Source organism: Rhinoderma darwinii, chromosome 5 (assembly GCF_050947455.1).
Source record: "Rhinoderma darwinii isolate aRhiDar2 chromosome 5, aRhiDar2.hap1, whole genome shotgun sequence".
Taxonomy (NCBI): Eukaryota; Metazoa; Chordata; class Amphibia; order Anura; family Rhinodermatidae; genus Rhinoderma; species Rhinoderma darwinii.
The window spans coordinates 331,332,878-331,358,392 of NC_134691.1; the positions used below are offsets into that span (position 1 = coordinate 331,332,878).

Genomic DNA, 25,515 nt, shown 5'->3' on the forward strand with positions numbered 1-25,515 from the left:
AACCAACCAACCAACCAACCAACCAACCAACCAACCAACCAAACTTCCCTCTCTCCCTCCGTCTTTCACTTCTTCCCTTTCAACCATCCATTCCTCCTTCCTTCCTTCCATTCCTCCCTCTACCCTCATTCCTTCCTCCCCTCCATCCTTACCTTCCATCCCTTCTTCCTTCCTGCCTCGCTCTCTTCCTTCCTTCCTTCCTTCCTTCCTTCCAATGCACAATCCTCCTCTCTTCTTTCCTTTCAACCAACCAACCAACCAACCAACCAAACTTCCCTCTCTCCCTCCCTCTTTCACTTCTTCCCTTTCAACCATCCATTCCTCCTTCCTTCCTTCCTTCCTTCCTTCCTTCCATTCCTCCCTCTACCCTCATTCATCCTCCCCACAATCCTTCCCTTCCCTTCTTCCTGTCTTCCTCCCTCCCTCACTTCCTTCCTTCCAATCCACAATCCTCCTCTCTTTTTTCCTTCCAACCAACCAACCAACCAACCGACAAACCAACCAACCGACAAACCTTCCCTTCTTCCCTCTTTCACTTCTTCCCTTTCTACCTTCCTTTTAAACATCCATTCAGCGAGTCATCCATTCCTCCTTCTACTATCCTTCCTTCCTTCCCTCCTTCCTTCCTTTCTCCCTCTACCCTCATTCCTTCCTCCCCTCCATCCTAACCTTCCTTCCTATCTACAATCCTCCTCTCTTCTTTCCAACCAACTAACCAACCAACCAACCAACCAAACTTCCCTTTCTCCCTTCCACCCTCCCTCCTTTCTTCCTACTATCCATCTCCATCCATCCATTCATTCTTTCTTCCATCCTGCCTTCCCCCAATCTTTCCTCTTCATTATCTCTGTCTCCCCTTCATTTCTGATATGAACATGCAGACTCGGACGAGCCAAGCGTGCATATATATGGGGGAGTCGGGAGAAATAACTGTTGGCTGAACGCTATTTAATATGTAAATATATGCAAAATCAGACTGGACATCTCTTTATATATATATATATATATATATATATATATATATATATATATATATATATATATATATAGTGCAGATGCAGCAGAGCTGTATTAGTCAGCTGTTCCTTTTCTATACAATCCATGATAACTCACAGAGTATAGATAATACTGCAGGTTTAGCTACAGTCCTAGGGAAACTAACAGAAAGCACCACCGCGATATTGTTGTTATGGCACATGACAAACTCGTCTCTACTATGTTCCAAAACTCATCCCGGCTATAATCAGTCTTAGTAGTGAATCTGCCTAGGCTTCAGAGAATACACTACATTAATTAGATATACGTAGTACTGATTTAGGGATCGTCCGGACGTCACAAACCCCCAGGATCGCCGTCTTCTGATGTCACTGTGACGTAACCACTGCTCTGAAGATGGAATTCCCCTTTAATGACCCAGTGAAGGAGTTATTAATGTACAAGAATTTCTTTATTACACAAAACGACTTATGCACCAATTCTTCCGCTCATTATAATAAGTTATTTGTCCGTAAAATGCACAATTCCTTATGTACGTATGCTCGCTTAGGGACTGAACATCTCATCCATATTTGTCTTGATGCTTTTAGTCATCTGGATGAATGCAATATTTTAGGTATCGGGGTGGGGGAGGGGTGGAGAATCAGGGGGGGGAATGTATACAGCAAATTCTAGCAGGAAAGCCGGAGGCCGAATCTAGAATGCTTGACGTTGGCTTCATCTCCATAATTAGATCAAACATCTGATATCTTTATGATGTTCTGGATATGATTATTGACTTGTTTCTCTTCTGTTATTGGGATCTTCTCTGCAGGGTCCTACTTGGTGTCTAGTTGTTACTTTGTTGCTGCTATTATATTGGCCCCCAAATGTTTTCCAAAGTAGGGTTTATAGATGCAGAGTCGCTGGAACACATTATCCTCTTCAGTGGTCTCCAACCTGTGGCCAGTGGCGGATTAAGAAGACCATGGGCCCTGGGCTGTTACCCAAACTTAGGCCCCCCTTCTCCACTGCCTTCCCTACCGTGCCGTAACTATTGCTAACACTACCTTTTTCCACAAGCATTAACAAATGGGTGTTACGATTCCCCTTTCACAGGGATGTGTCCCTACAAACTGACAGTATCACAATGTGCAGGGACACAGCGCCAACCCCTCATGTAGACAGCGTCACACACACACCCCCCTGTAGATAAAGACACACACACACACCCCTGTAGATAGAGCCACACACACACACACACACACACACACACACACACACACACACACACACCCCTGTAGATAAAGCCACACACACACCTCTGTAGATAGCGCCACACACACAACCCCCTGTAGAGAGCGTCACACAGCCCCCTATAGATAGCATCACACAGCCCCCTATAGATAGAGCCACACAACACTCCCCCTTGTATATAGTGCCACACAGCGCTCCCCCCTTGTATATAGTGCCACACAGCACTCTTCCCCCCTTGTATATAGTCCCACACAGCGCTCCCTTCCTTATATATAGTGCCACACAGCACTCCTCCCCTTGTATATAGTGCCACACAGCGCTCCCTTCCTTATATATAGTGCCACACAGCGCTCCCCCCCTTGTATATAGTGCCACACAGCGCCCCCCCCCCCTTGTATATAGTGCTACACAGCGTCGCTGCAGCCCTGGGATGACATTTTATCCCATATGACTGCTGCAGCCTGTGATTGGCCTGTGATTGGCTACAGCAGTCACATGGGGTCAAATGTCATCCCAGGAGGCCGGCCTGGACGAAGAAACAGAATTCTGGGCAAGTATAAGATTTTTATTTTTTCTAAATTGCATTTTTACATAACATCTGTTATTTGTTGCGGGTTTTACCTCCCCATTGAATTAAATGGGGAAAACCCAAAACAAATGAGCAGCGTTTACGCAAATACAATTGACATGCTGCGAAATAAAAAAACGCACCGCAGGTCAATTTCTGAGCTTTTTATTTCCCGCTTATCATTTACGCAGCATGTGATGAGAATTGTTCATATCTAATCTACTCTGCTGCTACTGTATTAGGGCTTGTCCACACTTAACAGAATTGCTGCGTGTTTTCCGCCCGGAAAATACCCAGAATACAGTAGTGGCAAAGTGAGTGAGATTTACCAAATCTCATCCAGACGCTGCGTAAAATTTCCGACCAGACATTTTGTCCTGCGGTGTGTGTTTCTTGTACTGCAGCATGTTAATTCCTGCTGCGGAAAGTGGCTGAATTGCTGCGTTTTTTCAGCGGAGACGTCACCATCTCCCAACACTGAGAAAAACGCAGCAAAATACGCACCACTTACTGCAGCAAAAACCACAGGAAATTGTGCTTTTTTCTGTAGCGGAATTTCTGCTGAAATATATATATATATATATATACACATACACATATACACAGACTATACATATGTATGTATATATACACTCTATCTCTATCTCTATCACAGACACACAAAGAACACAAAGTACGCACATTATGCACAAAGTACGCACATTATGCACAAAGTACGCACATTATGCACAAAGTACGCACATTATGCACAAAGTACGCACATTATGCACAAAGTACGCAAAGTAGGCACATTATACACAAAGTAGGCACAGTATACACAAAGTACACAAAGTAGGCACATTATACACAAAGTACACAAAGTAGGCACATTATACACAAAGTACACACGAGTATGCACATTATACACATAAAGTACTCCTTGTAAACACACATGAATATGCACATTAAACACACATGAATATGCACATTAAACACATTGTAAACACACATGCACTTACCTTTTATGTAGGATATTTGTGAGTCTTCACTGCAGCTCTTCTCCTGCTCACAGCCCGACACAGAGCCCGCCTACAGTCTCCCCTCCCCATGTCCCGACAGTTAGCAGCAGGAGGAGAGATATTTAGAGCAGGGAAGGGGGGCTGGAGGGGGAGCTTCTAAAGCAGCACAGACTATGGCTGCTAAGTAGGAGCGAAGCTCCCCTCGCCTCATGACAGGTGCGGTCCTGGCACCGTGCTAGCGACGCCACTGGGCATTAGGGGGTTTGGGCGGTCATGGGCCCCCTGGGAGCCTTGGGCCCCGGGCGGCCGCCCGAACCGCCCTGATGATAATCCGCCACTGCCTGTGGCTCACCAGTTGTTGTGAAACTACAACTCCCAGCATGCCCTGAACAGCAACAGCTGAAGGGCCGCAGGTTGGTGACTTATGAATGCGACATTGTGTCACTGACCAAAGCTCTAAACTGAGACATCCGGAGAGGAGGAATGTGACAGAGATTGTTTTCTTAAAGGGCACCTGTTCCACTCTGTTGGTCTTGATACGAGTATTTACAGATATCTGAGGAAACATGAGCGCTGGGCCGACTGACGCCTGTGTGGTCCTCTGGGTGAATGAATGTTTTGGTGATACACCCATGCTTCCATAAGATATAAGTACAACACATATACAGCACACATAAAATACCGTCACAGCAACCCTACAGCATACCTATAGAACACATACAGCACCCATAAAATAATCTCACAGCAACCCTACAGCATACCTATAGTACACATACAGCACCCATAAATACTATAATAGCAACCACACAGCATACATATAGTACACATACAGCACCCATAAATACTATAATAGCAACCACACAGCATACCTATAGTACACATACAGCACCCATATAATACTATAATAGCAACCACACAGCATACCTATAGTACACATACAGCACCCATAAATACTATAATAGCAACCATACAGCATAACTATAGTACACATACAGAACCTATAAATACTATAATAGCAACCATACAGCATACCTATAATACACATACACCACACATAAAATACTATAATATCAACCATACAGCATACCTATAGTACACATACAGCACCCATAAATACTATCATAGCAACCATACAGCATAACTATAGTACACATACAGAACCCATAAATACTATAATAGCAACCACACAGCATACCTATAGTACACATACAGCACTCATAAATACTATAATAGCAACCATACAGCATAACTATAGTACACATACAGAACCTATAAATACTATAATAGCAACCATACAGCATACCTATAGTACTCATACAGCACCCATATAATACTATAATAGCATCCATACAGCATACATATAGTACACATACAGCACCCATAAATACTATAATAGCAACCATACAGCATAACTATAGTACACATACAGCACCCATAAAATACTATAATAGCAACCATACAGCATACATATAGTACACATACAGCACCTATAAATACTATAATATCAACCATACAGCATACCTATAGTACACATACAGCACCCATAAATACTATAATAGCAACCACACAGCATACATATAGTACACATACAGCACCCATAAATACTATAATAACAACCACACAGCATACCTATAGTACACATACAGCACCCATAAATACTATAATAGCAACCACACAGCATACATATAGTACACATACAGCACCCATAAATACTATAATAACAACCACACAGCATACCTATAGTACACATACAGCACCCATATAATACTATAATAGCAACCACACAGCATACCTATAGTACACATACAGCACCCATAAATACTATAATAGCAACCACACAGCATACCTATAGTACACATACAGCACCCATATAATACTATAATAGCAACCACACAGCATACCTATAGTACACATACAGCACCCATAAATACTATAATAGCAACCACACAGCATACCTATAGTACACATACAGCACCCATATAATACTATAATAGGAACCACACAGCATACATATAGTACACATACAGCACCCATAAATACTATAATAGCAACCATACAGCATAACTATGGTACACATACAGCACCCATAAAATACTATCATAGCAACCATACAACATACATATAGTACACATACAGCACCTATAAATACTATAATATCAACCATACAGCATACCTATAGTACACATACAGCACCCATAAATACTATAATAGCAACCACACAGCATACCTATAGTACACATACAGCACCCATATAATACTATAATAGCAACCACACAGCATACATATAGTACACATACAGCACCCATAAATACTAAAATATCAACCATACAGCATACATATAGTGCACATATCGCACCCATAAAATAATCTCACAGCAACCCTACAGCCTAACTATAGTACATACAGTACCCATAAAATACCCTGATGGGAACCATACAGCAAACATATAATATACACAGCACACATAAAATACTATAATAGCAACCATACAGCATTTATATAGTACACATATGGCACCAATAAAAAACCCTCACAACGATCATACAGCACACATACAGCACCCATGAAATCTCCTCATAGCAACCATACAGCACCCAACAAAAAAAATAAAAATCTACTCACAACAACTGTACCGCACCAATAAAGTACACATACAGTATAAAACACCATACAGCACTCAAACAGCTAGAGTATAGTGCACAGACATACAGCACCCACACAATGCCACAGCCATGAGAGGTGCTGTCAGAGTGGCATGCCAGTGGCGGTCTGTCCCTGTACCCTCTAGCAGGTTATCAGGTATGAAGCCCTGTGCTGCCACAAATAGTACATAGTGCCAACTGGTTGATCATACATATCCTTGAGCAGGCTGGAGATCAGTGGTTATTTCTTCTCAGGGAATACAATGTTTGTGGCATCTACTTGATCTTCAGGTGAGGAGATTGTGAGACCTTCAACATATCAGGATCTCCTGACCCAGCAACTTCTCACTTTTGCAAGTCTTCTAGGCGTTATTGGATAACACGACTATTCTACACAACAAAAGCCATGAATAAGGACGCTGCCAGCGTTCGAAACGCGTAGGCTATCTACCTCAATTCCACACTCTTTTCATTCTAGGACCCCATTACTATTTTGCCATCGATCCTGTTTTAAATGGACATAATTAAAACTTAGAAACAGTTTCTTTTTAAATTATAACAGCGCTGGATCCACCTTTTTTCTTCTATATACTATTCTACACATGGCTTCTCTCTTCTCTATTTATTTTGTACAATCACCGCCATATTGCACCACCTCTTGCAATATTCACTAATTATATTTATATCTGCCGTTCGTCCCTAAAGTGGATTTTTCTCTACACCCATCTAGTTGGTTTCACCCACTTATAAATGATTCATTTTTATCTTTGCCTCGTATGATAAGTATTTAGTACATATTATAAGGCAATATACCCTAATGAGCAAAAAAATTATAGGGGCTCTATAGAAATAAAAAAAAAAGTCTCCTTTTTTTTTTTTTTAGAAAACAGCGCCACTCATATCCACAGGCAGTGTCTGGTATTGCAGCTTATCCCCATTCAAGTGAATGCAATACCAGACACAGCCAATGGACAAGTGTGGTGCTGTTTCTTGTCTAATTCTGGACAACCCCAAAAAAATCTACATATGTCACCATCTCTGCTACACGTCCTTTATGATTAATGTAATAGATCAATTGCAAGACTGGCTTTGGCATTCGGTCTGTGGGATTTCAATGACAATTCTAGGCACACTTTATTTACCCTGCTACATGCTAACAACTGACGAGACTACTCCAAGTTTATTTTTCTTAATTACTTTAAATAATCGATGTGAATAAGTTATGTTTTTCCCTGGAAAATGGTCTAAGCCAGTGATATATTGTACAATCTGGAGAATGAGATCTCTGCATGTCATAAAGTCACCTTGGAGGAGAGCTCGGCAATTATCTTAAGAGAGTTGTTGCTCATTCCAACTGAGGAGTCTGATCCATAAAAAGTACTGTAGCCTGACATGAGGAACGACATATTTTTTTTTTTTTGAATGAATGAATGAATGAATGAATTGGTACTTAGCAGACAGCAAAAAAAAAATCAATGAAAGGTATTGGCTAATCAATAAAAGGTATCGGCTTGCTATAAAAACAAAAATTCTAATAAATATTCATTCTATATTTACAATTTCTTAGATATGATATATAGAATTTGTAGAATTTTTTTCACTGATTTGCGTTTTGACCAATTCGTCAAATGGCTCACTATTTGCTGCCGTTATAATTCATTAGGCGAATAGATTTGTCATGTTTGAGATCCGCTAGAGACTAATGGATAAACTATCTATGAGAAACATTTGGCGCATTGACAGAATGCGAATTGGACGAATGAAAAATGTCCTTCTCCTCTTTACAATATTAATATATTTAGTTTGTTTTTTTCTATTATTAGTGTTTGATTTTTATGTTTTTACCTTTTTTATTTTATGTATTTATGTATAATGATTTTATACCATTATTTGTTATTGTTTTATGATATTATTATCATGATATAATAATAAGATTAATAATATTTTAATTAAATGAATGATGTATATATTTTTCAATTAAAAATAATAATAATAACAATCTGTCTCATTAATATATTTTTACTATTCATTTATTAAGAATAAATTATTATAATTTGTATTTTTTTTAACTTCTATAATTATGATTAATAAAAATAAATGGTTATAACAATCATTTTATTATTGATATTATTACTTATTATTATAATATTTTATTTTCATATAACATGCACGTAATACAGGTACGTTTTTGTGCTGCCCGCATTGCACCCACAAATTCTGTTCTGACGGCAGGTCTATTGACCTGAACTAACAGTCTTGTTATGCCCTTAAATCCCTGCCTTGGCTATGATGCTGTTAGTTCAGGTCATTAGACCCGCATTTGGGGCTAAGAATATGGGTGCAAAAATGCGCCCGAATTACGCTTGTTTGAAAACAGCCGTTTTATGTATATTTGGTGTCTCACATTGATAGATGTAAAACATAATCAATTAACTGATTTGGTTTTATGAGATTTGCATGTAATAACATGACTGTTCTTGAGCCGTATGTCTGACCTGTTTCATATTGTGGTCATGGGATTCAGAGAATTCCCTCCAGGACTCATTTCTGCTCTGAATGTAATTTGACTTAATGAATCCTGCGCTGACGGGTGATTTGCATGAATGTTCATCCAGTAAAAGGGTTGAGTTCAATAATTAGCAGCACACATCTGAATGAGCAAATTTAGGGAATTTAAAAGGATTAAGTGAAGAAATGAAAACATGAATTAAAGATGGTTTAACGTGAAATAGGCCATTGGCTACAAGGAAGCTCAGAGGATATAGAAGGAATCTGCTTCTTCCAAAAATGTATTTTCTCATGTCAAGTCTGTGGTCTGCTCCCAGGGCCTCATCCTACTATAATAATTTAAAAATCAAAATAACTTTTTCTATTAAGTAGATCACTAGGGGGCGCTATTCGTCTCTTGGGTTGCTGAAATTCATATTATGTGAAAGGGTCTGGTGGGAAAGCTGTGTACAGAAATAAAAACAGGAGAGAAGTAAAAAACTATGGAAAATCCTTATCATGACCGACTTTTCAATAATCCCCACTCCCTTCCTGGGTAGTGCAAATAATTTATCCATCGCTATCGAAAAGTCGATGGTATTACTGAAAACCCCAGATGATTTTTTTTGCACTTAAGTCAGTATGGAAATAATGTAGAATAGGACACCACCAACTGGGCGTTGAAAATCCATACGTGAACATGACCTTCAAATTCAAATTACAAAATATCACTTAAAAGTGGGCTAACCCAATATTTTCTTGATATCTTGCCATACCCATCAGGAAAAGAGTAGAGTCTCTTGATCTAGAGAAGTTAACCATCTCTGGTCCTTTAAAGGGGTTGTCTCAGAAAACAACCCCTTTCTATAGGGCATATGGACATCATAGAGGGGAATCCCCTGCTTGGGACAAGGTGAGGTTGTTGCTTTGGTGGCCCTTACCCATCCATGTATTACATGGACAGTCATTCTTTTGAAATGTATGGCTGGCTGCCACGTCCCTCTAGTAATAACAGCTGATCACTGGTGGTTTCTGAAGCCAGATCCACATCCATCAGCTGATCGATGGGCCGGCTGCAATATGAAAAGGGATTGTCTTGATAAGACAACCCCATGTCAATCCCAATGAGGAGATACATTCCTTCCTGTTGACTTTTTGAGTACTTTTTGTTTTTGTTTTCTTCAGTCTTGGTTGCAAGGCTAATTTTTACTGCTGCATAATTATGATCCACATATGAACAGTGGCTCCAGCTTAGCTACAGTGTCTGTTGGAGTCTACGGTTAACAGAAATCCACATGGCTAATTTTTGACTATGACAGAGACTCAGGCTACCATTTTTATCCCTTCCTCACACTTTACACATTTTTTCTGTGTATCTACCGGGTACTTTGTGTCTTTTTTGTAATGGATTTGCCATTATTGAGGATCTAAGCCTCATCTGTAGATCTATAGATAATGCATTCAATGTAAGTAATGTTGTTTATTGTAAATGTGATTTCAAAGCAATTATGGGCACTCTGTTGAAGTTTAACCCTCTAAAAAGTAGATATTGACTGTTTTTAAATGTACAAATCCTAACTGTTAAGGTCATTGACAGAGTATCGCTTCCTACTCTGCATATTAACTATTTATGTGGCAGATCAGGGAGTTCTGTGTTTCTAAAGGTTTAAACTAAACTGTGTAGAATATAACTGCTACATTACTTAACAAGCCATTGTCTCAGGCTTAGAACTATATTGCTTTCTATTGAATCTCAAGGAGGAGAAGTTAGCTACTTCCTTTCTCACAGATGTCATTATAATGTATGACACATTCCTGATTGTCCAGATTTTATTTGCAAATCATAATACCAGGTCATGTTTTACACTCTACAAGCATGGATCCAGTCAGGAATGTTGCTGCTAAAGAAAGGTAGAGGTATTACTAAACTTTCCTTCACCCAGGACAAAGATTCAGTTTGCTACCCTAAACCTATACTTAAATAGACAAAGTGGCTTGTTGGCAACCCATGCTAGCACCCAGCACGCAGCCCACCTAAGATATATCCCTGATGAGATGGAAGGGAGGAGAATCACTCTCTAGGTGCCTGGGTGACACAAAAAGCAGCACCAGGAGTGCTAATATTGGTGTTTGTCAGACAGCTACTTCCTGTCTCAAAAACGGAAGGCAAGTGCTTAAAAGAGACAGCATAGCATTCCTGTTTAATAAGTATTCAGGAGCAGTCACATTTTTTATTTCTAGCTGAGAGTATAATAAATAATATGTAATATAATAGTATTATACACTAGTATACTACTACTATAATATTGTATAATATTCAGATTTAACTTGGGTACAAACTGTATTCTGCAGATGATTTGCACCTAAATGGAAGGGGGTCCGCTGTGCTGGGGGAGAGAATTCTAGCTGGGGTGGTGGAGTATTTAAACTAGGGCTGAGGAGGGAGGTCAATGTAGAAAATAACGGGGTAGTTAGGTTAGAGAGGGGTCGGACTATATTGGTGGGGGGGGGAGAAACAGACTGTGGAGAGAGGACTAGACAACAGGATAAGGAGATCCCTTTATTACAAAACAGCAGTGTAAATGAAAATGGCCAAATAATGTCAAATAATCCCATTTCTGATAATAAAAGTGAAAAACTGAAAGGCAAGTTAAAGTGTATGTTCACAAATGCCAGAAGTCTAGCAAGCAAAATGGGGGAGCTGGAGGCCTTGGTACTGGAAGAAAATATAGATATAGTTGGTGTTGCTGAAACATGGCTGGACTCTTCACATGATTTGGCTGTAAATCTACAGGGTTTTACAGTTTTTGGGAAAGACAGGACAAATAGGAAAGGCGGTGGTGTATGTCTGTATGTGAGAAGTGATATGAAGGCAGTGGTGTATGTCTGTATGTGGGAAGTGATATGAAGGTGAGTGTGAAAGAGACCTTAGAGGGTGAAGATTGTGAGGAGGTTGAAACCTTGTGGGTGGAACTAGAAAGGGAGGTAAACACGGAAAAAATTACTTTTGGTGTAATCTATAGACCCCCCAATATAACTGAGGAGATGGAAGTTCAGCTATATAAACAGATGGAGCGGGCTGCACAGGCGGGTACTGTAGTGATAATGGGAGATTTTAATTACCGGGATATTAATTGGTGTCATGGTTCGGCTTCTTCAACCTGTTGCAGGAAAATTTTATGGGCCAGTTTGTGAAAGACCCGATTAGAGGTGAAGCTCTGTTGGATCTGGTCATTTCTAATAATGCAGAGCTTGTTTGGAACGTCAATGTTCGTGAAAACCTCGATAATAGTGATCACAATATAGTTACATTTTACATATACTGTAAAAAACAAACACAGGCTGGGAGGGCAAAAACACTTAATTTTAGGAAAGCCAATTTCCCCAGTATGAGGGCTGCAATTCAGGATATAGACTGGGAAGAACTAATGTTAAATAATGGGACAAATGATAAATGGGAGATTTTCAACTCTACTTTGGGTAATTATAGTGCAAAATGTATTCCTATAGGTAACAAGTATAAACGACTAAAATTAAATCCCACATGGCTTACACCTTCTGTTAAAAGGGCAATACATGACAAAAAAAGGGCATTTGAAAAATACAAAGCTGAAGGTACAGCTGTAGCCTTTTTAAATTATAAAGAGCTTAATAAAATCTGTAAAAATCTAATAACATCAGCAAAAATACAAAATGAAAGGCAGGTGGCCAAGGATAGTAAAACAAATCCCAAATAATTCTTCAAGTATATAAATGCAAAAAAGCCAAGGTCTGAACATGTAGGACCCCTAGATAGTGGTAATGGGGAGTTGGTCACAGGGGATCAAGAGAAGGCAGTGTTACTAAATGGGTTCTTCCTCTCTGTATATACGACAGAAGAAAGAGCAGCTGATGTAGCCGCTGCCAGTGCTGTTAATATATCAGTTGATATATTGAATTGGATGAATGTAGATATGGTCCAAGCTAAATTAAACAAAATAAATGTACACAAGGCCCTGGGACCAGATGGGTTACACCCTAGAGTTCTTAAGGAGCTTAGTTCAGTTATTTCTGTCCCCCCTTTTCATAATATTTAGAGATTCTCTAGTGACTGGTATAGGGCCAAGGGACTGGCACAGGGCAAATGTGGTGCCTATTTTCAAAAAGGGCTCTAGGTCTTCCCCAGGTAATTATAGACCAGAGAGCTTAACATCCATTGTGGGGAAAATGTTTGAGGGGCTATTGAGGGACTATATACAGAATTATGTGACAATAAATAGTATTATAAGTGACAGCCAGCACGGTTTTACAAAGGACAGAAGTTGTCAAACTAACCTGATCTGTTTTTATGAAGAGGTGAGTAGAAGCCTAGACACAGAGGGGCCACTGTGGGTATAGTGTTTTTGGACTTTGCAAAGGCATTTGACACTGTCCCTCTAATGGATAATCTAAGGACTATAGGTTTAGATAATATAGTTTGTAATTGAATTGAGAATTGGCTCAAGAACCGTACCCAGAGAGTTGAGGTAAATGATTCCTACTCTGAATGGTCCCCAGTTATAAGTGGTGTACCCCAGGGTTCCGTGCTGGGACCACTATTATTCAACTTATTTATTAATGATATAGAGGATGGGATTAATAGCACTATTTCTATTTTTGCAGATGACACCAAGCTATGTAATATAGTTCAGACTATGGAAGATGTTCGTGAATTGCAAGCGGATTTAAACAAACTAAGTGTTTGGGCATCCAGTTGACAAATGAAGTTTAATGTAGATAAATGTAAAGTTATGCATCTGGGTACCAACAACCTGCATGCATCATATGTCCTAGGGGGCGCTACACTGGGGGAGTCACTTGTTGAGAAGGATCTGGATGAACTTGTAAATCATAAACGAAATAACAGCGCAATGTCAATCAGCTGCTTCAAAGGCCAGCAGGATATTGTCGTGTATTAAAAGAGGCATGGACTCGCGGGACAGGGATGTAATATTACCACTTTACAAAGTATTAGTGAGGCCTCATCTAGAATATGCAGTTCAGTTCTGGGCTCCAGTTCATAGAAAGGATGCCCTGGAGTTGGAAAAAATACAAAGAAGAGCAACGAAGCTAATAAGGGGCATGGAGAATCTAAGTTATGAGGAAAGATTAAAAGAACTAAACCTATTTAGCCTTAAAAAAAGACGACTAAGGGGGGACATGATTAACTTATATAAATATATGAATGGCACATACAAAAAATATGGTGAAATCCTGTTCCATGTAAAACCCCCTCAAAAAACAAGGGGGCACTCCCTCCGTCCGGAGAAAAAAAGGTTCAACCTGCGGAGGCGACAAGCCTTCTTTACTGGGAGAACTGTGAATCTATGGAATAGTCACCGCAGGAGCTGGTCACAGCAGGGACAGTAGATGGCTTTAAAAAAGGCAAAGATAATTTCCTAGAACAAAAAAATATTATCTCCTTTGTGTAGAAAAGTTTCCCATCCCTTTTCCCATCCCTTGGTTGAACTTGATGGACATGTGTCTTTTTTCAGCCGTACAAACAATGTAACTATGTATGTATGTAATTGGCTTTGGTCTAAGAGTATAATTATGTATTATTTGTAAGAGGTACAAGACAAAGAAACATGTTTGGTGTTCATATTACCGTTTAGTGGTTTTATGGCCTGAAAGCAGATAATGTGGTCTGTGACATAATGGGGGTGACTGCAATAATGCAATAAACCATTTAGAACTGCATGGTGCATTAATGGACATTTTGACCAATGGGCATTTTTTTTTTGTAGAAGAGTCCGTCTGGGGACAGTTCTTCACCCCCTGTTTACTCCACCGAAACCTCTAGAAAGCTTATTTTGTCTTTTTGATTGATATAGTCAGTAGTGTACATAGAAAATAAGGGGCTCCATAGCAAAGATCCAAATGGTGCTTGGTTTTGCCACCCAGGACAGAAGGGCTGGTGTCAGTCCGCCCCCCCCCATGCCCATTCTAGGTCCGTTGGGTCAATTTCCTATTCTCTTATTTGCTAACAATGTTGTTCATCTGAAGGTGGGAGTCCTTCACAGTTTCTTGCCACCCACTAGCAACGGGAACGGGACTTACCAGGGACGGGTCTCTTTCTCCAAGCCACAAGGTCTGTCTTTATGGTAGGCACCCCCTTACATATATTTTGTCTTAAAAAATAGAAATGTGGTGTCAAAGTGGACATACCTTTGTGCACCGGTGTGTCCATAGTAGATCAGCAGCTTGCGAGGGGGATGGGGTATATACTTTTAATTGTTTTTAATCTAACAAGTGTCTAGGTAGTTTAGTTGTGTTCATGTGGATCCTTAAATTGATTGTTTTTCTTGCTTTTTTTTTTTTTAGGAGGAATTACCCGTGTTTGAAAATTTATTACAGAGAATTGCAAGAAAACCAAGACCTGATCAGTTCTATGGTTTAATGGGAAAGAGGAACAATGGTAGGTGATAGCAGTGATGTAATATTTTATAATTTATAAGTTGGGGGACAGTCAGGTTATATCTATAATGTATCTCATTTGTAATTGATGCTTCTGGTTCCTAGTAAATAAATAGATTAAAAGACCTTGTTGGTCTAATGGATATAAAATTAAAAATAAAGCAACTTTGCAAATATCTTCATGAAAAATCTCCTACTGTTTTGTGTCTACAAATAAATGCATATCCATGGTTACAGACTACAAACAAACCCTGTGTAGTCTGATCCTGCAGACATACTCCCTTCGATTTATCCACTTCTTATCCAGGCGGAGATTGCCTGGAAAGGTGGCCATTACTGCATTCAGTCTTCGCCTGGCCGGAGGAGTCCCATTCTCCCGTTAGGTGGGAGTCCCAGAGTTGGGTTTCCCATCAATCAGTAGGATGTTTAATGTGGAAAACCGATTTAAGACACCCCACCCTGGTCAATAAGCAGACTATATTCTCAGTGATGATATCACTGGTTACTGGTCAATAAATGGGTAGCCTAAATATTTAGTGATGACATCACTGCTTACTAGTGAACTGGCTAAACTCTTAATGATATCACTGGTTTATAGTCAATGAATGGTTAGGCTAAATACTTAGTGATGAACTCAATTTAACTAGTGAACCAGCTAAACTCTCAATGATGTCACTGGTTACTGGTCAATGAATGGGATATTTAGTGATGACATCACTGCTTACTAGTAAACTGGCTAAACTCTACATGATGTCACTGGTAATTGGTCAAGGGGCAGGTCAGATATTTAGAGATGTTACTCATTCATAGGTTGTTTTATCAACTTTTTGCAAATAGTGACTTTATAAAATAGCCGCCAACTCAATTACTGCTGTTGAGTGAAATATAACAGTGTTTTTTGTCACTGTTTTTTTTAGGATATGGCCAGATGTCCCGCAAAAGTAAGTTGACTTTCCATATTACTGTGTTACCCAATACTTGTTAAACTTTCCGCGTCCGACATTGCTTTTTTCTCTCAGATTTAGAAAAAAAAAATATTTCTAATATTGCGAACCCATTACCTAATCGTCATTTCAGGTGGAATCTGACTAAACGTAATCAAATTACTGAACTGTTATAAGGGAAACATCAGAGGCGCAGCAGATGTGCAGTTATAATAATCCGGCTGCCGTAGCACTGTATCATTATTTATGTTGTGTTCTAATTAGTACTTAATATGACTTCATCTGTACACAATCAGGAAGGTTTATTAAAACTGGAGCACAGAGAAAAGACGCCGTCACATGTGACAACCAATAAGATGGGGGATAGATATGTTCTACAACCAAAATTGACAAAATAGGATTAGTTGCTAGGGGGAAATGGAGTAGCAGTCCACAGCAACCAATCAGATTGTAGCTCACAATTTCCAGTGCAGGTGCTCCATTGCTCTGGTCTGCATTATTATTATTTATTTATTTATTTTTTACTTGAAACTTTATTAGGTTTTAAAAAATAAAATAAAAAAATGGTCCTAATGCAATAGCAGCAAAATAAGCAATCATAAAGGATGGACACAAAGTGGCCAACACAAGAAGAAAAGACATACATTACTTTAAGGAACACTAAAGGGTAAACCAATACACTGTGTTAGGACCTGAGGGGGCGGAGCATGACACAGATTTTCAAAGAACGCCAAATGTAACACAGTGGGACTCAAAACTGTCTAAAAGAAAACTGCCCAGAGCAACCAATCTGTCGCCTTCATTTTCCCTGACAGGGAGTTGACATTTCCCTAGGATTTGCCAAAAATAAACTGGTCACAGAGTGTCTCCAGCAATCTGACATAATCTGTGGGAGAACCTGGCGGTAAGTGTTCAGTTCCCCTACAGCGCCACCACAGGTTAAAAAAAGTATTACAAGGTGCTCATTGAAATATATGTTGTGTACGTCTACTGCAACAACATATTGGGTCCTCCAGACACAGACACAGATGACGGACTGTCTTTTATTAAATAGGGTTTTTGAAAATGTGATTTCTAAACCAGACAATACCTTTGAAAAATAAAAACTGAGATCTGATTGGCTACTATGGGCAACAGTTATCTGCTAAACTCTGAGTGTATCAGTTTTTCTTGGAAAGTTCCTTTAGGAAAATATGAAAGTATAAAGTCACGCAGTGTAGCATGCATTATATTCCTCAACTCAGAGGAACCCTTACGGGCTATGAGGCCCATGCTATTGAACTTCCCAAGATTCACCTCTACTTTTCTCTTTCGGGGCGTCTGGAAGGCCATGTCCTCTTTAAAAAGCAAATACTTCACATTCATATTCTTCTTCTACATGTAGGATTTGGTCAAATATCTCGAAAACGTAAGTAACATATTAGCCTTAGAAAACAAAAAATCGAATATTGGTGATTGTTTTTGATCTTCTATATAAATCCACATAATCAACACAAATCAAGAAAATAGTTAAATTTGCATTTGCTTTCGTTGTCAAATCAGGTTTTTCTCATTCGTTTTCTGTGCTTAATGGGGAGTTCTTATCAATACCGGACTAAATCTACTAAAAATCATAATCGAATAATCTTCCCAGAATCTACATGAAATGTGGAGTAACTTTATAAATTTTTTGCTTCACATATTTTACACTGATTTACTGATAATTGAGTTACATTATGATTTTCTTCTCCATTCCCATTTAAAGCTGCATTTACAGTTTTGTTGATTTTCTGTTAATAATAAGCAGTGCATTATGGGAGCTATATATATATAATTACATGGGGTTAACCTGATAGGCCACATGTCTGACAGAGGGGTGGAGATAAATTGTTGTCTACTTCCAAAGGCAACCAGCAGAATTTTTACAGCTATGAATATGAAAGAAGAAAAGAATATAAGAAATAACTCTAGATTGTTACAAAGAATAAGTACTTAAAGGGGGTTTCCTATCTGTAAATGAGAACCTGCTTCTGATCAGCTGATCATGATGGGTCCGGCAGCTGTATCGCTTAGAAAATCTGCAGTCAACCACACATTTTTCCTGCAGTGGCCACTACAGGAGAAATGTGGTATTACATGGCACTTATTCAAATGATTCAACATTCCTAGCAAAGGACCCCCTCTGTATGATATTTGTATGCCCATTTAAAACAAAAGGTTGTTAAAAGTGGAGCTTCACTTTTCAAGATGTGCATCATTCAACATGTCTGTAAAAAAATGAGGTATATCGCATGATATATGACAGCCGAGTACAGCACTCGGCTATTTCCTTCGGCCCCATAGACATTGAATGGAGCGGCAGCGATTGTGCAGTGAGGAGGAACGGGGGTCGGGATCGTTGTTCTAGAGATCGGTGGGGCTCCCAGAGATCATACATTTTTTGCCTACCCTGTATATAGGTGATAAATATTAATTTTGGGAATACCCTTTTAAGGACCATTTAATTTTCAGGAGCTGTTGGAATCCCAGCTGCTGCACCCCCACCGACCATACTTTTATAACATGTCATTCATGATGATCAGAGACAGTTCTTATTAAAAATAGACGGTCAAGCTTTGACATATATATATATATATATATATATATATATATATATATATATATATATATATATGCTCACTTGAGATTCAGGGCTGATGCCATCTTTCATAGTTTGAAGGAGGGATAAAGTTCTTTACTTTCTTTGCTACGCTTCTACAGTATTCGTGATCCCAGGAGCCAGGTGTCAATCTCCCTACAGTGTCCCTACAGGGGAAATGAAGCATTGCACCTTTCTCATTAAAATCAGTGAGCTGTCTGTGTAATACGTGGACATGCAGGGTCCTCCAGCGCAAGAGACGCTCCTTACTCTATGAGGATCCTGAAAGGAAAACATCCTCCTTTGTTAACTCAGAATGCCCTAATAGAGTAGCTATAGTCCTGAACCTTCCCTCTGGACTCTGCTGGTGCCTAATACTACATCAGCAAGGACTAATGAGTAGGGTAATTATCCTCATATGACATGATATATATGACTCCATAGCGCGGCATGAAGAGGTTAAGAGGCACTGGGTCAAGGATACCCAGTGCAGTCCCCATGTAAGTTAAAGGGGTTTTCCAGTATTATGTAAATAAAGCTTAATTATTGTATAAGGAAAAGTTTAAGTTCCTTACCATTTTGAAGATCTCTGCTTACTGTCAGTGAATATGTTTCCCTTTTACTTCAGAGGCAGAAAACCTATTATGACCTACAATTTATTATTCAGCGAGCAAAAGAACAGAACAAATGTCTTTCTTGTCCTGGAATCGAGGCTGATAGGTCTTTTCTATATTAACACAGTGAATCAAATCATCAGCTGTGTGAGCAGGATTACGTCCTTTTCACTCCCCTTTATAGCTCAGTTGAAAAGACAGGAACAATGTTGCGATATGACCTTGTTTAGCTGAAGCACTAACATAGCTATTAGGTTAAAGATGCTAGAAAGAACACTCCCACTATACCACATTTATTATATATTATTATATATCATGTATTATTATATTATGTATATAGAGCCTATATAGCTTGTCCTCACATGTATGGTGGCATTGAAAATCGTTGTTGGTGAAAGAAGTTGTCCGATTTGGATCCCTGAGGATCCTGCAGTGAACAGCACTAAGATCAGCTGTGATCTGAAGGAGAACCCGGCAGCAAGTGTTCAATTTCCCTGCAGTGCCACCACAGGGGAAATGAAGCATTACACAATTCCCAATAAAATCAATGGGAAGTTCGTGTAATGCATGGTTGTGCCAGGTCCTCCAGAGTGAGAGACTCTCTTTGTATCAGCTCCGGCTATTTGATGGAGGTTACAGATGAGGGACCCCTCTATTAATACAGAATTAGAAAATTAGTTTAACTATGCAGCAGCCCCTTTAGGCGGAGATCCCAGGTCTCTGAGCAGAACTAGCTACACACCTTTCAATGTAGTCTATAGATGAACACTGTTGATGATAAGGTCTGCCTGCCCTTTTAACTACTGAAAAAGCAATCCGCATCCAAAAAAAATAATCTGATTTCTGATTCCTATTAATCCATCTGTTTACCTTCATGTCTATGGTTTTGTGGATTAAAGGATTAACACATTGGGATCAATCAGCGCATCTCCTGGTCAGACATAGAAAATCAAACATTGTCCTGTCCCCCCCACCTCCATCCACCGTATTAATGTTGAGCCAGAGAACCCGTATAGTTAATGTTTTTGAATAAAAAAACAACTTATAAAAAATGCAGAAATGTATAAAACCCACAATCCTTGAAATGTATATTTTTCAGGGTATAAATCAGATTCCTTTTATGGACTTATGGGCAAAAGATCTTTATTTTCCGGTAGGTATTTATCCTATGTATCATTGATAAGAGCAATGTTTTATTAATGATACAGCAGCATTAAGTGGTATTCAGTTTATTATGTAACAACGTTTCCTCCATTTAAATATTTATTTAATCATTTATTTATTACATGTTTGTGTCATCTACCGTCTATAGTGGCAGCTGGCACTTGGGAATAACCAATATGGCCTACCAAAGCAAATGGGAATATAGTGTTAGAAATACGGTAGCATGTCTACTTTCTACCATGACCCTGAAATGAATAGAAACCATTAAAAAAAAGGTTTGCTTTTACATCTCTCATTAGGGCTGTCATGTGGGCGTCCCTACCTTGATGTAGTTACGTCCGGGGCAAACACAGGATTTTTAAAAGGGGGTTTACAAACACATAATTTACAAACCAAGTTATTTTTGCCACGCTCCTGCTACCCTCTGGTTTTTACGCTATGAGTACTGGTCAGCATTTATCCACCAGTGGAGCCTTTTATATTACAACCTCTAACATAAAAGGCTTGGCTAGTGGGTACGTGCTGACCAGTACGCGTAACGTAAAAAAAAAAGCACATATAGTGCCACACTCAGTGCCCCCAGTAGATAGTGCCACACTCAGTGCCCCCTATAGATAGTGCGACACAATGACCCCTGCAGAGAGTGCCACAGTACCCCTGTAGATAATGCCACAGATGTAAATAGTGGCAAGGTGCCCCTGTAGATAATGCCACAGATTTAGATAGTGCCAAAGTGCCCCACACCACAACAAGCACACTCACCTGTACCCGTTCCCACGCCTTCCTCCAGCAATGCAGGTCTGGTCTGTTCTGACCAGCCTGTTCCAGTGGAACGACGCAGGTGGCGCGATGACATCATCGCGCCGCCTGCATCATAAGAAAAGTGCAGAATGGTGGGGAAAGGAACTGATGGTTCCTTTGCTTGGCAGTGCTATCAGTTGTATCTGTATCCTAAGGACGTGGATACATTTGAGTCCAATTGTATGTGAGGTCACCCATCCCCGGTCACAGGGGGCTTTCCGGGCAACTGAAAACCTTCCCTGCCTGCACCTGTTAATGTTACTTTGGGAGATTGGCAGACTGCAGCGACATAGCTATGGGGGTGCAGAGGTTGCAAACACACCAGGGACCTGGTGCCTGAGGGGGCCCATGGGGTCCCTCAGCTATAGCATTGAACAGTAGTACAATAGTACATAATATGGACTCACAAGGACTTCATGTGCTGCCTTACAGGGTCAATGCATGCGGCTCTGGAGCACAAACTGTATTTCTAGTAAGGGAAGAACTGTGAAGGCTAAGAGAGTAGAAACATGATGAACATATGGAAGTTTTATCATGTGGACACTAGTTCCCAGGGAACGCATTGACTCCCAAGTGCCTCATGTGTTGGAGGTGACATGGTCAACCTCGGAGCACATTGACCATCTTCGTGCCAAGATTGCTCACTGAATTATTTGGCTCCACGTCCCCCTTTAAGTACATACAGCACATTACATATCAAGCGCTGCTTAAAGAGGCTCTGTCACCAGATTTTGCAGCCCCTATCTGCTATTGCAGCAGATAGGCGCTGCAATGTAGATTACAGTAACGTTTTTATTTTTAAAAAACGAGCATTTTTGGCCAAGTTATGACCATTTTCGTATTTATGCAAATGAGGCTTGCAAAAGTACAACTGGGCGTGTTTAAAAGTAAAAGTACAACTGGGCGTGTATTATGTGCGTACATCGGGGCGTGTTTACTACTTTTACTAGCTGGGCGTTGTGTATAGAAGTATCATCCACTTCTCTTCAGAACGCCCAGCTTCTGGCAGATCACGCTGTGACGTCACTCACAGGTCCTGAAACGTGTCGGCACCAGAGGCTACAGATGATTCTGCAGCAGCATCAGCAGGTAAGTAGCTACATGGACTTACCTGCAAACGCCGATGCTGCTGCAGAATCATCTGTAGCCTCTGGTGCCGACACGATGCAGGACCTGTGAGTGACGTCACAGATCTGCACTGCCAGAAGCTGGGCGTTGTGAAGAGAAGTGGATGACACTTCTATACACAACGCCCAGCTAGTAAAAGTAGTAAACACGCCCCGATGTACGCACATAATACACGCCCAGTTGTACTTTTACTTTTCAACACGCCCAGTTGTACTTTTGCAAGCCTCATTTGCATAAATACGAAAATGGTCATAACTTGGCCAAAAATGCTCGTTTTTTAAAAATAAAAACGTTACTATAATCTACATTGCAGCGCCGATCTGCTGCAATAGGAGATAGGGGCTGCAAAATCTGGTGACAGAGCCTCTTTAAGTAATTACCCCATGGGAACGAGTTCTTAAAGCTTCAATGCAAACGATGACTTATTGTTAAGAAGCTGCAGGGAAGTGAACTGCCGACGAGCCGTCACAGCAGAGTCCGGACGGCCCCGGTTCAGTTTTGCTGCTCATCACCAAGGACCATGTCAACTACTGCAGAAATGTATTAAAAAAGAACAAAATTATTAGGATCAGTCACTACTAGAACTATGCACATTCACTTTATAGTGGATTGAGTTATCTATCCTCATAGATTGACAGGATGTTCTGTTGTATTTTGTTATTCTTTATAAATCTTTTTGTATTTTCTGTTTTTATTTTATGCAATTTTTATAAATATTTTTGTCACAAAAAAATTACAAATCGGTAACTATATATAGATAGAAGTATTTATTGATGTACAGTCTGTGTATTCTCTAAGAACATGTTTTTTTGGCAGCAAGGTAAGTATTCATATTGGGTTCCCACCACAGAAGATTATTAATAATTTCAGTGTTAGGCTGATTCTGGGCGGCCATATTATTGCTTCATTTTAGCCTCCAGATTGTGGCCACAAGACCTGGACCCCTGCGGTTCCACTGAACCAAACCTAGTTCCCCCATAGAGTATATATCGTGGACGTAATAAGGATGCTTAAATGGGGCTGTATTGCCGTGGCCTGAACCCGGCCTTAGAAGAAAAGTATATTAATATGGTTTATGAGAATCGGGATTCCAGTACAATTCATTGCAGGACTGAGTTGAACCTCTGAGCCATTCGAGTCTGGTTGCTAGGGATACACTGCCTAACAACCACAATATTTTCAATTGTATTGTCAAGTAACTTGACCCTAGCAACCAGCTTGTCTCAAAATGACTGAGATCAGAGAAGAAGAAATAGTCCTGGCAGTACAGAAACCGCACATTTCTCCGTCTCCTACTCCTGCATTAACCATATTTTGTAACCGTAAATCTAGAGGGAGTATTTCCTTTCTTCTGAATAGAGGGATTCTCACCCCACCCTCTAGTTTCCTTTAATATAATGATTGAATATTATTACTCCCAGGTTATATTACACCTCTGCACATTATGCAATAAGACATTTTATGTCACTGTATGTTATTGTAATGTAAGTATCATTGTATGGTTCCAGATTTATAAATTATCTATCTATCTATCTATCTATCCAATAATTTAATATGTTGTAAGACTATTTTAATTGAACATTTTTTATTTTTTATTTTTCCCATAGGATCATCAGAAAGAAACACGATACATAATTATGAAAGAAGACGCAAATGAGACATCCCACCCGTTCCATTGATTAAACTTCATTCATTGAACCAGAAGATGAAGTGTAATATATTATATCCAGTGTAAAATGAATACTTATTTATTTTAAAATTGATTTAGCTTATATATTCAATAAAGTTATTATTTTTAATAGTGTGGCAATGACACGTGTCCTATAAGTGTGCTGTGATTCTCCAATTATCACTCTCTTCGGGATAATATAATAGGCAAATGATTGGAGAAGGGTTTACATTTTTTGAGGAGAATCGGTTAAGGTGAGGAACCTCATGTGATGATGAATTACCCCCCTGTTGGCCCAAGTGTAAGTGGAGATCTGAAAATTCAGACCTATGGACCTTAACTTGCTCTGTATGGAAATGACCATGGTCTGTCTTGTAAGACATTGGTGATCTTCACTTCTCTTGACCATGGGTTGTTCATTTGCATATAATGTAAGTAAAGGTCTGGAGTTGTGCATCCCCAGATCCTGGCCTAGACCTTCATCAAGAGCAGTAGCTTAAAAGCCATGGCGGGAAGTTCTTCATTTTTAAGTTGACGTTGAGGTTCCTCAACCTAGCAGATTCTCCCAAATGTGACGATGGTCTATCTATCCAGTGGAAGGGATAGAGACATCCAGTGCTTCTCCTAAGCTGGAAGAACATTATGGTAGTTGTAGTCCATCAGTAGATGGGCCACCACCGAGTCACTACCCTTAATATTTAGATACGCTATTGAGTCAGTGAGAGACAGAAGTTCAATGTTGTAATGTTTAATGATAACGCGATGACTCTCTTGTACCTTTTGTTATTGACCAGACATTGGTATCATTGCAGCATGTTTATTTTACTTTCTGAATGTGAATCCAAAGTCTTCATTTCATAGTTTCGATTTTTTCTGATAGTGGCACTTTGAATAAAAAAAACCTTGAGATTTTGCAACATTTCCTTGCGTTTCAAGCTTCTTTATTTTATATTGTATATTTTATAAACCAGTGTAATGATTCAGATTATTGTTTACATCAGTTGTCCCGCACCAGCCGCATACTGTCAGGGCATTTTGGGAGTTGTAATTTTGCAACAGTTCGAGAGCCACAAGTTGGGGAACACTAGTCTACATGAGGTGAGGTGGCCCACCACAGCTTGATCTAGTCCACATTTTAATGGATGGTGAGAACTTGCACAGGGATGTGATCTGCACAGGTGCCGCAGTGGCAGCAAACAAAGTGGTGGAAAATAGA

At 39.7% G+C, this 25,515-nt stretch overlaps 1 protein-coding gene across 2 annotated transcripts in view; it reads left to right on the forward strand.

Annotated features, from left to right (window-relative positions):
* Window positions 1–25,220, forward strand: part of TAC1 (tachykinin precursor 1) — a 32,008-nt gene extending 6,788 nt beyond the window's left edge. Inside the window, exons 3-6 of one of the 2 annotated variants that reach the window (XM_075827739.1) lie at window positions 15,270–15,363; window positions 16,280–16,303; window positions 20,637–20,690; window positions 24,238–25,220. In XM_075827739.1, the coding sequence (XP_075683854.1) occupies window positions 15,270–15,363; window positions 16,280–16,303; window positions 20,637–20,690; window positions 24,238–24,287 (222 nt within the window). In that variant the 3' untranslated portion in view covers window positions 24,288–25,220. The remainder of the gene's footprint in view (window positions 1–15,269; window positions 15,364–16,279; window positions 16,304–20,636; window positions 20,691–24,237) is intronic. The other variant, XM_075827740.1, reaches the window with a different exon arrangement.
* The last annotated feature ends 295 nt before the right edge of the window (window positions 25,221–25,515 follow it).